The sequence below is a fragment of the Arvicanthis niloticus genome, chromosome 14, assembly GCF_011762505.2.
Source record: "Arvicanthis niloticus isolate mArvNil1 chromosome 14, mArvNil1.pat.X, whole genome shotgun sequence".
NCBI classification, from domain to species: domain Eukaryota; kingdom Metazoa; phylum Chordata; class Mammalia; order Rodentia; family Muridae; genus Arvicanthis; species Arvicanthis niloticus.
Genome location: NC_047671.1, coordinates 48,362,285 through 48,375,666, shown reverse-complemented (window position 1 = coordinate 48,375,666; position 13,382 = coordinate 48,362,285). Strand labels below are relative to the sequence as shown.

The 13,382-nt window shown below is 43.4% G+C and overlaps 1 protein-coding gene across 4 annotated transcripts in view; it reads left to right on the top strand.

Moving 5' to 3' along the window:
- Arhgap26 (Rho GTPase activating protein 26) overlaps positions 1 to 13,382 on the top strand; it is a 387,815-nt gene that overhangs the window by 312,796 nt on the left and 61,637 nt on the right. For all 4 annotated transcript variants that reach the window (XM_034518108.2, XM_076912737.1, XM_076912736.1 and 1 more), the window contains exon 20: positions 1,550 to 1,700. In XM_034518108.2, the coding sequence (XP_034373999.1) occupies positions 1,550 to 1,700 (151 nt within the window). The remainder of the gene's footprint in view (positions 1 to 1,549; positions 1,701 to 13,382) is intronic.

Genomic DNA, 13,382 nt, shown 5'->3' with positions numbered 1-13,382 from the left:
TCCCTCACCACTGAGCCACCTCTCCAGCCCCCAAGGGATAGAGGGTTTTTTTATGATTCCATGCCTTAATTGACTAAAAGAGACCTGAGTTCAAATGTTCCTCTGTAAACGAGCATGTCTGTCTGTCCCTTGGAGATAGAGCATGCCTCTCACTCATATGTGAAGGTTCCAGAAGAATTGACCTACTTATTTCTCGACAAATGAAGTAATTGCCAACAAAATCAGTTGATTCCACTCCAGTGTGTTGAAAATGAGGGAAGGGACAGACATTCCAGGTCTGTCACATGCTGCCCCACCATGGTCCCCATGCCATTTAGCTGCATCATTCCTCCACATCTGTCAAGTCTTGTGTCCAAGGCTTTTAAGATGAGAAGAAACAGAAAGTTCTTCTCTTTGAGCAGTATTCCAATGTTTATAAAACACATTCCTGTGTATGATCCCGCTTGATCCCCAGGACAGCACATGAGCTATTCAGGGCGGTCCTCATTCTCCCCATTTCACAGATTTATCCACATCTGAGGCTGCATCAACTGTTCAGTGGATACAAGCACGGGCTGCTCTCATTGAGAGCTTGGGTTCAATTTTCAAGCACACACATGGGATTGGAGGAATCTATCAGGGCGTGCGTGTGAGGTACAGGCTCGCATACAGGCAAAGCAACCATAAACACAAAGTAAAAAAGTCTTAAGCTGAAGAAGAATCTGAGGTCCCATGGGATGGATGTCCCTGAGGTCACATTGGCAATCCCAAGCAAACTTTTGGAGATACTTCAGGTTCCCGTTTTCTGAATTGGTAATAATTAGTAATTTCCTGTGTGGCTTGGACTGTGGGTTCAATTTTTTGTATTGCATTGGCAGACAGTTGTGCAGCTCTTACATCTCTGTTTATTACCTTGAGTTACCTTTTGGCTAAACCTCAGATGTGTGACTCCAGAAGTAGACCGATGTTTCTAGGGTGTAGCCAGCAAGTTAGCCTGGAAATTGATGACTAAATTGATATTCTGTGTTGATGTGCTGTAGATTTGACCTAAGCAGTCAGGCAATGGTAGAGGCAGAGGTTTTAGAAGAAAGTATGTCAAGCAGTTTATGAGGGCCTCTCTGGGTCCTTATCACCTGTGGACCAAAAGAAGGCACAAGTTAAGGTGAAGTGATATGTTAGTGTCTGAGAAGGAAGGAACCTGACTTATGCTAACAGTGGGGTTACATCCCTTCAACACAAGAAAGAGCCTTTGTTTTAAAGCAAAGATCTACCCCTCCCCCCACACACATTGCCACTCTTAAATTGTATCCTTTCCTATGACCCATTTTTTATTGTATGGTTGGCATGTTTGTTTTTGCCAAGTCGGCACTGAACTCCTAATTCTCCTGCCTCTACTTTCTGAATATTAAGAATACAAGCACGTGCTACTGTGCCTGGCTCCTCTGTGCTTTTTCAAAGCGTCTGATATTTTAAGTTAGTCTCCATATTTGTAAACTGGTGTATGTCTGGGAGCAACCTCTCCCTATTCTATTAACATTCATATGGGCCTTCTTGTCATTTTTCTCTTCAGAGGAGCAGAGGAACAGCATCATCAACTCCAGTTTGGAATCAGTCTCCTCGAGTGCAAACAGCATCCTTAACTCTAGCAGCAGCCTGCAGCCCAATATGAATTCCAGCGACTCAAACCTGGATGTAGTCAAGCCTACTCGGCCCAATTCACTGTAAGTACGATAGCCCACGTCTCCTGCCCACTGGCCTCCAACATCTGTCCTACCAGAATTTCTGCGGCTCAGCCTGACTTTGGGTTATTGTTCCATGAACATGATTTCCACCTTCTCCCTGAGCTTGGAACTTGCCTGATTTGTTGTGGTTCTTTCTTAAGCATCATCAGCACAAAGGAGCGTCTTAACATACTGCTTCTTAGCCTTGATCTGTGCAGTGCTGTTCTGCTGAGATGGCTTTGCTGATGCTGTTGCCTGCGCTAGCTACGTGAAAAGCTGATTTTCTTCAGTGTTGCAACATCAAGGAACTTAGCAGATGAGTAACTGAGTCCGTTTTGCTCATTCATGTTGTCTCAGTTTTCCATCCCCTGACAATGCTGGCAATGTTTGATGCCACTTCTGTGTCTGCCTCCATACAGAGGAGTGCTTGGTATGGAGCAGCCCTGTGTGTCTTCTTGTTATCAAACCTAAGTGAAATTGTGACCTTTCGCTAGAGACTATAAAAGGAAAGAGCCATTTCATTTTTTATTCCATCCGGGGCTTTGAGCATTTGTAGCCAAGATAAAATATTAGGGGTAGTTGTCCAATCCTCCCCAGAAACTATTCAACCAGGGCCAGAAAGCTCTGTCTTGTGATTTCAGCGCGCATTGCCCAGCATGCTTCTTAGACCACCCCATAAATCCTGTCAGCTAGGGTCTTTTCAGAAAGAATGTGAGATTTGACCAGAGCAGTTGGACGCTCAGCTGCCAGCTGTAGAGGAGTCAGGAAGCTGTTGACTTTGCTTTTCTCCGGTGAAAACAGATTGAGCCTCAGCCCCAGGCTATCTGCAAGCAGTTATTTCTCTTGGTTAGACACCAATTTCAGGATGACACAGGACAGCAGCACCTTTTCCCTGTCCCTCAGCATGGTGTTCTGTGATAGCATCCCAAGGTCCCCCTCCACTTCAGATGTATGTGCCATCCACAAAATGGGCCCAATGTTGGTTTTAGAACAAACTAAGAGTTATTAAATGCTTAAGAAGAAAAACAACTGCAAAGCGGACTTGTAAAGTGTTTATAATAAACATGTAGCTACAGCCTGAGGTGAAATCTAAAACCAAGCAAGGTAGGGCTCTTCTTGGTTGTGGAGAGCTTAAGTCACGGACGGCATCCAGGAAGTCTAATTGCTGGCGTTCTGTCTCGTGCATAGTGTGTGTGTTCACCAAGAAGTTGGCCAGTGTCTCCAGAGCATAGAGCAGTTGAATTTCTCCAGCTTGTATACAGTCACCTCTGCTTCTCCATAGCTGGACTTGCTTTCTGCCTTCTCGAGCTCTTGTGCACATGCTTCTCCAGCCATTAAACTCCTCTTTCACCCCTACCAACCCCTACAATACCACTTCTCTCCCTGCTTCTTCCTCCTACCCTACTCCCTCTTTGGTCCTCTCAGCTCCTTTTTGTTTAAATCGGTGAACCTAGCGTATGTTACAGCTATTCCTTGTGTGGTATGAGCAAAGCTGAAACTCTATCTGATTTTCCCAACCGACACCAACCAGTGGTCTTTAATCTTTGTTTCTAGCAGCTAGTAGCTTCGGCTCCTGAGTCACCACTGAGTACAGCATGTACCAAGAGATAGTTTAGCAGCTAAATGCAAAGGGGATATGTCTTGTAAGATGGGCTGGAGGAGGGGCCTTGGAATATCTTGAGGGTATCTGTATGTGAGATTTAGTTTTTATCATTTATTGTGATCATTTAGCATGAAATCCAGAGTTATTCATTGATTGGTTGACTGATTGATTTCCTAGTTTAGATTCAGGGCTTTTCAGTGAATGGAAGGTGACATCAGGAATAGTTGGACCTGCTTGTCTTTGGAAGAGATTGGAGTACAACTCTGGCTCTATCTCCCACAAGACTGCTGTCCCCAGGCTGAGCGAGTCACTGGCTCATTCCTGAGGATCTGGAGGTTAGGAAGAAGATGCAGTGGACCTGCCAGCAGGGTACCTGGCTTTCTCTTCCCTCTGTGAAGGCTATGCCAAAGTCTTTAGAAACTCTGCAGCACGTTCATTGGCCATTTGCTAAGCTCAAAACATGTCCTTGATTCTTGCCTTCACAGCTTTTCAGCCTAGAATGGCCTGGGTGGACCACAGATAGCAGTTAAGTAGTCCTGACAAACGGAAGTCACTGCTTCCCTTGAGTAAACTGGCTCTCGGATGTCTGTTGGCACACTGTAATGTGGTGCTTGGGCTGGGTCACAGTCTACCCTTCACTTCCAGCCTTGTTCTTCTGAGCTGTTTAGAAACATGTGATGCAGATGGAAACAAAAATGTGGCTGGTGTGGGGGCGGAGATTATCATTCCTCTGCCTATTGATTAAGTATAATGTAAGGATCAAGTCACCAGGAAACTACCTGCTGTTTTTAGTTCACTCATCCCCACCCCCACCGTTTTTTCCTAACATGCTGATTGATCATCATGACTATGTAGAAATCATAATGAAAGAAACATGTTTATTACTCATAATCTGTTACTCAGATGCCACAGCTAGCTCAGGACATGGAGGCCTCTTGTTTGTGTGAGCAAACTTGGATGGCCAAGTCAGCTTTGCCAGTCGTCTACTCATTCTAGGACATGGCTGCTTGGGCAGCTCCTCACCTAGCTTCCTGCAGTAGCCAGGTTTCTCCCAAGGGCCAAAGGGCAGTTGATAATCTAGCTCCAAAGTCTAGCTCGTCTGCAAATGTCAGCAAATCTTGTTGAGCCTATTTTGTGCCTAGATCTCTGTAAAGCTGCTTAGGGTAAACCAGAAGAGCAGAATTCTTGCCCTTCCTGAATTTACACTTAGACAAAGAAGGGTAGACTGGGACATGGGCAGAGCTGCATGGGACTTGCAGCTCGAGGTTTTAGAATCAGTGTAATCTGAGTATCTGGTCACATCCATCAGATGGAAGTAATGAGAAAAGAGAGTCAGAGAAAGTATGAGCTAGGCAGGTGCTAGGGAAGATCTAGGTGGATAGGACAAGGAAGTCCAGTTAATCCAACATGGACTGACGCAGCCTATGGACAGGTGTGATGTAGGGAAATTGTCTGGTTGGGGGAGGCAATTAGCCACTCTTTAAAGCCAAGAAAGTCTATATTTAAAAATCTATATTTCATTCTGGGCATGGACATTAAAAACAAAACATTATCCTGACATAAATCTTCTACTTTCACATACATTAACTTCTAGTGGATTGTATTTCTGAACATAAAACACAAAGTTGTGAGGCCTAGATGACCTTGGCTGTGGTGACAACTTCTCCCAAAGGCGTGATATATGAATGAAAACATTGTTGCTGCAACTTCCTTTAAACTAAAACTTATAAAAAACTAATAAAGCTAAGAGAACAAAGGGATAAATTACAGAGTAGAAAAAAAATTTGTGAAACATGTATCTGATAAAGGACTGGTATCCAAGACACACAAAGATCTCATAAAACTCAAGGGTAAGTAAATGGCAAACACAACTAAAATATGGACAAGAAATCTGAAAAGATACCTCCCCAAAGACGAACAGTCAGATAGCTAATAAGCAAATGGAACCATGTTTCCATCATATGTCACAGGGAGATGAAAGCCAAAGATACTGCACTCGTCAACACAGCCAGCATCCCAGAACAAACGCTGTCAGTGAGGATGGCAGAGGCAGCAGCTTCCGCTCGCTGCTGGTGGGAACACAGGGTAGCATGTTCACTTGGGAAGAAAACCTCGAGTGTCTCTTACGAAATTAAGCATACTTTACCATATGGCCTGAGTGAGGCTTCTCGGTGTTTCACCAAGCTGGATGAAAACTTACAGACACAAACATCCACTGGGATTTTTAACAGCCTGATTTGACTGCCAAAGCTTGGAGGCAATAAGATCTGTCAGAACATAAGATAAAAATCTATTGACATATACTTTTTAAAGTACAAATTTTTAACTTCTTTTCAAAAAGAAGAAGACTATCTGCATGTAACCCATGTTAAACTTGACAGTTTAACCTGCTTCACTCCTCACCCCTCTACCTGTAGGCCTTTGCTAGATTAAATGAGGGCTGGTATTTATGCTGCCCTTCTTAAAAGCTAAGAGTCTGGAATCTGGCTATGCCAGGTGCCCCATAGGATGTGGTAAAATTGGCTCAGAATGACTCCCAAGCCTTGGCCAAAATACCTCGTAGCTCTGTATGTCATGATCCTAAGACCTAGCTATCATGTACAGCAGTGGGTCTAACCTTGGACATCACAGCCTATCTCAGAAAGAAGCCCAGTGTCTCATCCAACCCCAGCCCTGGCCACCAGTCATTTGAATACAGGCACATGAATTAGTCTAGGCAAAGACCTACAGCAGAGCTGCTTGTCGGTTTGTGATAAATCATGTGTCATGGTGGGTTAAACCATTAAGTTTAAGAGTGGTCTAATAAACAGCAGTAGTTAACTAATGCAAGGCCTGTGGTTTTATCGTCTAGTGCTGTGAGGAGCTGAGATACTTGGAGAGATAGAAACACATGGAAACATTCTAGCTTGTGGCAGGGTACTGTATCTCAGATTTTAGAATCCTAAAGAAAATATCTCATAATGAGATTCCAAGACAATAAGAAACAACATAAAATCTGGGGCTAACGATTGAAGCCAACAAGGAGGATGGTTCAACCACTGGAATGGAAAGTAAGATCCCTTAGGTTTTCATTCTGGCACCAATATGGATTGCCCCTGGACGCGCCTACCCTCAATCCCGGGGCCTTGTGGAAACAGGAGATCAGTGCACATCCAAGCATGCAAGTTATACAGTAGGTGCTTTCAGATGGCTCCCAGAGTAAACCCAATCCTTCCACAATGATCAAGAGAGCTGGTGTCTGCCCAGTGCTGATAAGAAGACAGCGATGTTTTTAAAGGGAAGCGGACAAATACTGAGTAACACAGTACACACAGATTAATGCCCCCAGTTAGAAACTCCTAGGCACGTCTTCCTTCAGACTGCTCAGGAAGAGGGAGAAAAGCAAGATTTAAAAAGCCTTCAGGGGACAATCACACCAATGGCAGAGGCTGGCCTAGGTGTTCTGGCTATCTTAGTGGTTCTTACTCCCTTCCCCCCAAATAACTCACTGGCCAGTGACTGTACAAGTAAGACTAATTTTCTCATCTTTACTCTTAACCACAGTACACCATATGCATTTCCTAGTTGTTTCCTTCGACTTGAAAGATGTGCACATGCTAAATACAGAACAGAGTCTGTCTGCCAGGGTCAGCTGGCCTCATGTACTAGGGCCAGCAAGCCGTGGGCCAGCAGGGTCTAGAGAGGATGGATGTAGCCTGCTTCTGGGTAGAGTGGCTTCTCAGAAGCACTCCAGACTTTCCTGCATTTGGATCTGTTGCTCTCTGATGAGGTTTAGGGGAGACTTGCTTACAGAGACACCTCGATGCTTTTCCTTGGCTTCTATTCATTTGTCCAACACACACTCAGCCAACATCAGTTGAGTACCTACTGTGGACAGGTTTTCCTACTCATGAAAATACAGTAATTTACAAACAGAGAGGAAGAGCATGTAAAGAAGGGACAGAAAGAGCAGCAGAGTATGCTTAGCCTTCACTAGGTGCTGGGTTCAATACCAGTCCACCCTCCCCTGAAATCAAAGCAAACAAGGCCATTTCTGATTCTATAGGTTTTACATTCCACAGGAAATAAATAGAGACTGGAAAAAATAAATGAGTTCTGTGAAGAAAACCCACAGAGACTAAAGGAGACAGGTTTGAAGGACAAGAGGAAAGTGGCTCTCTCTCTCTCTCTCTCTCTCTCTCTCTCTCTCTCTCTCTCTCTCTCTCTCTCTCTCTCTGAGTTTTCTACATCTGAAAAATAAAGTGACTTTGCCATCACAGAAAGGTGGTGTGAACATTAGGGAGATTGCTCTTCATACTGAACTCCTACATTTCCACTGTGAGCAGTGTTGCTGTTAATATTATTCTGGAGCCCGCCCTCCCTCTGCACACACAGCCTGCTCTCTCTGGTCCTGCAGTCCTGGTATACACTTCAGCTTTGTGGGAAAATGTCCCTCATTGTTTTGCTCGCCTTGCCTCAGCAACTCCCTGCTTAGAATCCAATCCTGAAGGGAGGGCTGAACACCTCAACCCAAGACCTTGGGTAGACACTCCTATTTCTGACAAAAAATTAAAACTTCCAAATCCCGTGGGCTACCTAGTGAGCATGTGCATAACTGCTATTAGTTGAGAACAGATGATTCACAAGATGAATCATAGACACTAGACAAGTGTTTGTCAATGGCATTTTAAAGGAGAATTTCATCCTCAATTTTGTTGTATGCCAAGATAATTACACCAGAATGTACAACTGTGATTTTCCCAAAGTGTTGTTGTTAGCCACATTTTGAATTGTAGATTCGGAGAGAGGAATTTTCCTCTGGCTGCACAGGCCTTCTGTAGAGAAACATCTCTCTGTTAGATTGAAGATTCTACCACTTGCCTATATGCAGGCAGATGGTGTCTCTGCAGACTTTTGCCTGCAAAAAGTGGGGAAATAACTTGCACACAGAGCAGCCTTTTTCTGGTGATTTCCCCTTATTCCCTGCTATATCTGGGACACATCTGAAACTTTCCTCTGCTTCTGTGAGCTTCTGGAGCTGTAAAGGCTACAGCCCCTTGAGCAAGTGATCATATTGTCTTGACATGGCTAGAGAAGATTACTGATGTGGCCTACTGTCTTTCTCCAAGCCATCTTTTCTCCTGTCTCCTTTTTCCATTTTCCTACACAAAATCTCACTCCCTAATTGGAAATCCTGCTGAGCTTCCCTTGTTTAGGGTGTACCTTCCTGCCTGGTTGGACCTGTCTGAATTTTATGGGTAAATATCTTTGGTTATTAGCTGGTCGTCATTTCTATAATATAAAAATGGCTCCAGGCGGCCATCTCACTTGGTGACCCAGCAGCCTTTCTTTACCATGCACCAGGCCAGTCAGCAACATTTGGATCCCTACAGCCTATCAGCAGAGAGGAATGGGAGGGGCTAGCGGGCACTGGCAGGATGCCCACCACATCCCTGGTTTCCAGGAATATGGGAATCACAGTGGGAAAACGCTTTACCTCACATATATTCTTTTCTTTTCCCTGTTACAAACTAAAATATATAAAGTATCTGAGTCTTTTCTGTAGACTTGCTAATCTGATTCAGTCATCTAAAATAATTTCCCAAATTTGCCTTGACAGTACAGTGCATGCTTCAAGCTTCAGGGTTTATAATTAAGAGTCTGAATGAATGGGTTTTATCTGAGTTAGCTGTCCTCAGATGCCTTCTGGCACACTATTTTGTGGGTATGTGGATGTTCAGAATCTGGGGAAAGGGACTCTTGTCATTTTTGTACCCCTGAGGGGACTATGAAGAAATTGTACAGTACCTTTTTTTTCACTTAGGGTTAATTTGGAATAATTTTTTCCTCATCTTACACACACACACACACACACACACACACACACGTATATGTGTGTATATATATGTGTGTGTGTGTGTGTATATATATATACACATACATATATATATACATATATATACATATACATATATATATATATACACATACACACACACACACACACACACACACATATATATATATATACATGATGGGGATGTCTTAAGTAGATTCAGTCTACCTTGGGTAAACTAAATTATATTAAAGTTCTTTTTAAAAAGAAATTCTGTGAATCTAAGAGGCAGATGCTTCCTTGGACAGAATATTGGTCCCAGGATCTTGTTTCCACCTCCCTTCCCTGTATTAAACAGATCTAAAGCTCTGTAGGATCTTCCAGAGGCTTCATCTGGTCTCAGTTACACAGGTATACTAGAACAGTCATAGCTCTCTGTGTGTGCAGAGGCTCACCTTCACAGGCACCTACCCCAGACCTTTCTGCTGAAGGTACCCAGCAGAATCTGCTTTACCAAACCTCAGAGGTAACTCTGACCTTGATAAAGTCTGAGAATCACCATGTGCAGTGACAGAGGGCATGAGGCTACCGGATTTCCATGAAAATAAAATCATGGTTTAGCTCATTGTAAACCTCTTGGTGCTAAGCCTGAATCATCTCCACACTGGCACATTGCCTATGCAGGTCTGACAGTGATGGACTTTGCAAAGCCCTGTGCCCTTGCTGAAGCCAGTACAAATTATGTGGTAAAGGGAGGGCTGGACTACTTTCAGAGGAACTTTATTTGGTTACCAATGCAGCGTTTTCTATCTCCCTGAGGTTGCTCAGCCAGCCAGTCTCAAGTGCATGCTTCTCGATCATAGAGAGGGTAGATGAATCTGAGCATATCCAGTTCTTTTACTGATCATTCACTGTGTGTGACATAACAAGACTAGGATGCTGGTATTGACAGAACAGTTCTCATAGTATGCTATTCTAAAACGGGGAGCCCTCAGTAATCATGGACAGAAAATCTGAAACCCAATGTTTCCCAAATTTCAGGAAAGGGTGGAGAATGAAGGAACTGAGTAGCTTCTGTCTCTATCGAGAGGTCAAGCCTTGGCTCTGCCATTTTCCAATGCAAAGCTGGTCACGTTATTTACTCTTTCTGACCTAAACCTTGTCTGTGAACTGATAATGGATGATGCCTATCTTCAGCCAGGCTTGGTGGCACACACCTTTAATCCCATCAATCAGTGGAGAAGCAGAGGCAGATGGATCTCTGGGAGTTCAAGGCCAGCCTGGTCTATAAAGTGAATTTCAGGAAAACCAGACCTGTATAGAATGTCCTGTTTCAAACAAAGAAAACAAATACCTATGTTTAATGTAGATGAGATAAGGGATAAGATAACAATAAATTACATGGTTTACTTTAACTTACTTTAAGTAGTTAATAAATATCAGTTGCTGGTATAATTCATAGACAATGAGCCACAAGGAGTAGCATCTGTGGCAATCTGATGGTCCCAGATTATATTACCTAGTGACATTGCACATCACATGTGGTACCACTGATCGGTATATTTCTCAGAACACATCCATGTTGACAAGCAATATGACAAGCAATACGTGAGTTCTTGATTTTGTTATTTTGATATTTTGAGGCAGGATCTCATGCTGCCCAGGCTGACATTAAATTCTATATCTCTGTAGCTGAGAATATCTTCATCGTCCTGTTTCCACTTCCCAAGTGCTGGGGTTATAGGCACCTATCACCACTGCCAGCCTGGCACCTGACACTTTGAACCTCGCCCTTTGCCCTTGCCAACAATTTTCAAGCATTGATTTGCTCAGTGACAGGTGCATGCTCTGCACTGTTAAGTTCCTTCTTCACACTTGTCACTGATGTGACACCAAGAAGCCCAGAATAAAAATGTTAAGACAACTTTAAAAGTGAAATGAAATATCTAATACTAGATTAAATGTAAATAATGAAGTATAATGGAATCCATAGAAACACGCCATTACAAGATAGGCTTTAAGGTATTTGTACAAAGGCAGCCCAACAGATGTACATGTTTCCCCAGAGGAAGCCACCTACCATGTTGTTTCTCTGGGTAGAGCCAACTGGAACTACACTAATTAGGTTAGAAACTAATTGCAGTCTCAAGTCTTCACCAGGGAATAATTTAGCCTCAGGAATTCCTCTGCAGCTTCTGACTCTGTGTTAATTTAACTGCCATTATGGCAAAAAGCAAAACAATTTGTAAAGAAAAATCATTCTAAAATGTGGGATCTTAGTCATTAACTCATTAGCTTCTCTTCCAGTGTCTCCTAGCTCCCTTCACAAGGAAGCTGTGTGCTTCTCACAGACATGCCTCCATGGTACCACAAATACTCTTTATAAACTGAAGGCAGCTGGTGGCTCCGTGGATATTGTCAAAAATGCTTGGAAGAGGGACAAAGTGGTTGTGTTAAATACTACCCTGCTGCTTCTACTTGCCCTGTGTACAAGTCATGTCTTCAGGGAAAAGGGATGATGCCATTCACAGAGAGAGGAAGGTAGAGGTGTCTGTCCAAGGGAATGTTTGCAGTCCTAAGAAGAGACTTTGATATAATTAAAGCAGCATAATTTAAGGGCAGGTTCTTTATAATGGTGTTACAGCAGAAAAATCACATTCAATAGTACAAGACAAAGTGACCACCAACCAGTCACCACAGGGCTGAGGGGACAGGATGGACAGCAGTACCTGTGATGGTTGGTACTGATGATCAACTTAACAAGATCTAAAACAGCCTAGAAGACATGCATCCAGGTACTCTCTAGAAGCTGTTATATAGTTTAGGTTAATTGAGATAGGAATATCCATCCTGGGGTGTGGGAGGGGTCATTGCATGGGCTGGGATCTGATTGAATGAAAAGGAGAAACTGAGCTGAGTGTTAGTATACATTATTCTCTGCTTCCTGACTCAGATGTAATGACACCAGCTGCCTCAGGCTCCTGCCTCCATGATTCCCCTGCTACAATAGATAGACTATATAATCAAATATGAGCCAGAATAAACCCTCCCTCCTCTCCTTCCTCCTTGTCTTCCTTCCTTCCTCTTTCCTACATTCCCTATCTTCCTCCTTCCTCATCTTCCCCCTCCCTCTTCATCTTCCACCCTCTGTCTCTCTTTCCCTCTCTCCCTCCCTCCCTTCCTTCTTTTCATTTCTTTTGTCAGGTATTTTGTTACTTCAGTGAGACAGATAGCTAGTGTAGTATCAGAACCCAGAAGTGAGGAGAGTTAGAGCCACCAAAGGGACAGAATCCTATGTCAAGGGACACAGCTAAAAGAAAATGACTTCAAGGAACTAGAATACATGCTTGGGCCCTATACTTCCTCTCCTGATAGTCTTCCAGAGGACCTTACTGGTAAACTTGGGAAGCCAGAGGGTGCAGAAGCTCTACTGCTGAGATCCATGCTGGCTGCTCCCAGAGAAGACTGCAGAGTGGAGAAGGTATCTGGAGTGGTGACTCAGACCAGAACGGTTGTACAAACAGCAGGAATGCCAGCAGTGAAAAGATGCCAGTACACCAAGGGGTAGAAATGTAGGCAGTGAAGGACAGGGAGTCAGTACTTGCTGTGTGCTGGTACCCAACAGCCTGCAGAGATACTCAGTGAGAAGGAGGTACAGAACAAGATGGCTGTGGCTTATAAGCCATCCTCTGGCAGCATCACCTTAGAATCCTTAGATGCAAGGATAACCAACATGGACAGTCTGGCCCCATGCCACAGTTAGTTGGCCCATTAACTGATCTGGGTAGGTCTTACATAATTTTGATGTATGGCTAAATCTGAAAACAATTTACGTACATTATGTAATACTACTTAGGCAAGAACCCACGGGTACAGACATAAGCAGGTATGTGTACATGTCTGAAATTTTTCCGGGAAGATACAGGGGAATGGATCTGTCTGGTTGTCTCAGAAGGATGCAGATGGGCTAAGAGCTTATGGTGGAGAGAACAACTTCTCATTTCAACACCCATACACAGTGAACAAATCTGTTTTTTTTTTTTTTTTTTTACATGTGTTAGTTTTGGTCAGTAGCTCAGTTAAAAATAGATAAACTCGGTTTTGAAGTCACCTTGTACTCATGCTTGTGAAGCTTTGTATTCCATTTATAAGGAATAGCTCCATTTCAATCCTTAAACTCTCTGAGCTAAGAGACAAGTGGTTTGAACAATGTGTCTTGTACCAGAAAGGAGTTGCTCTAAGGGTGTTATAAATGAAGTTCAGC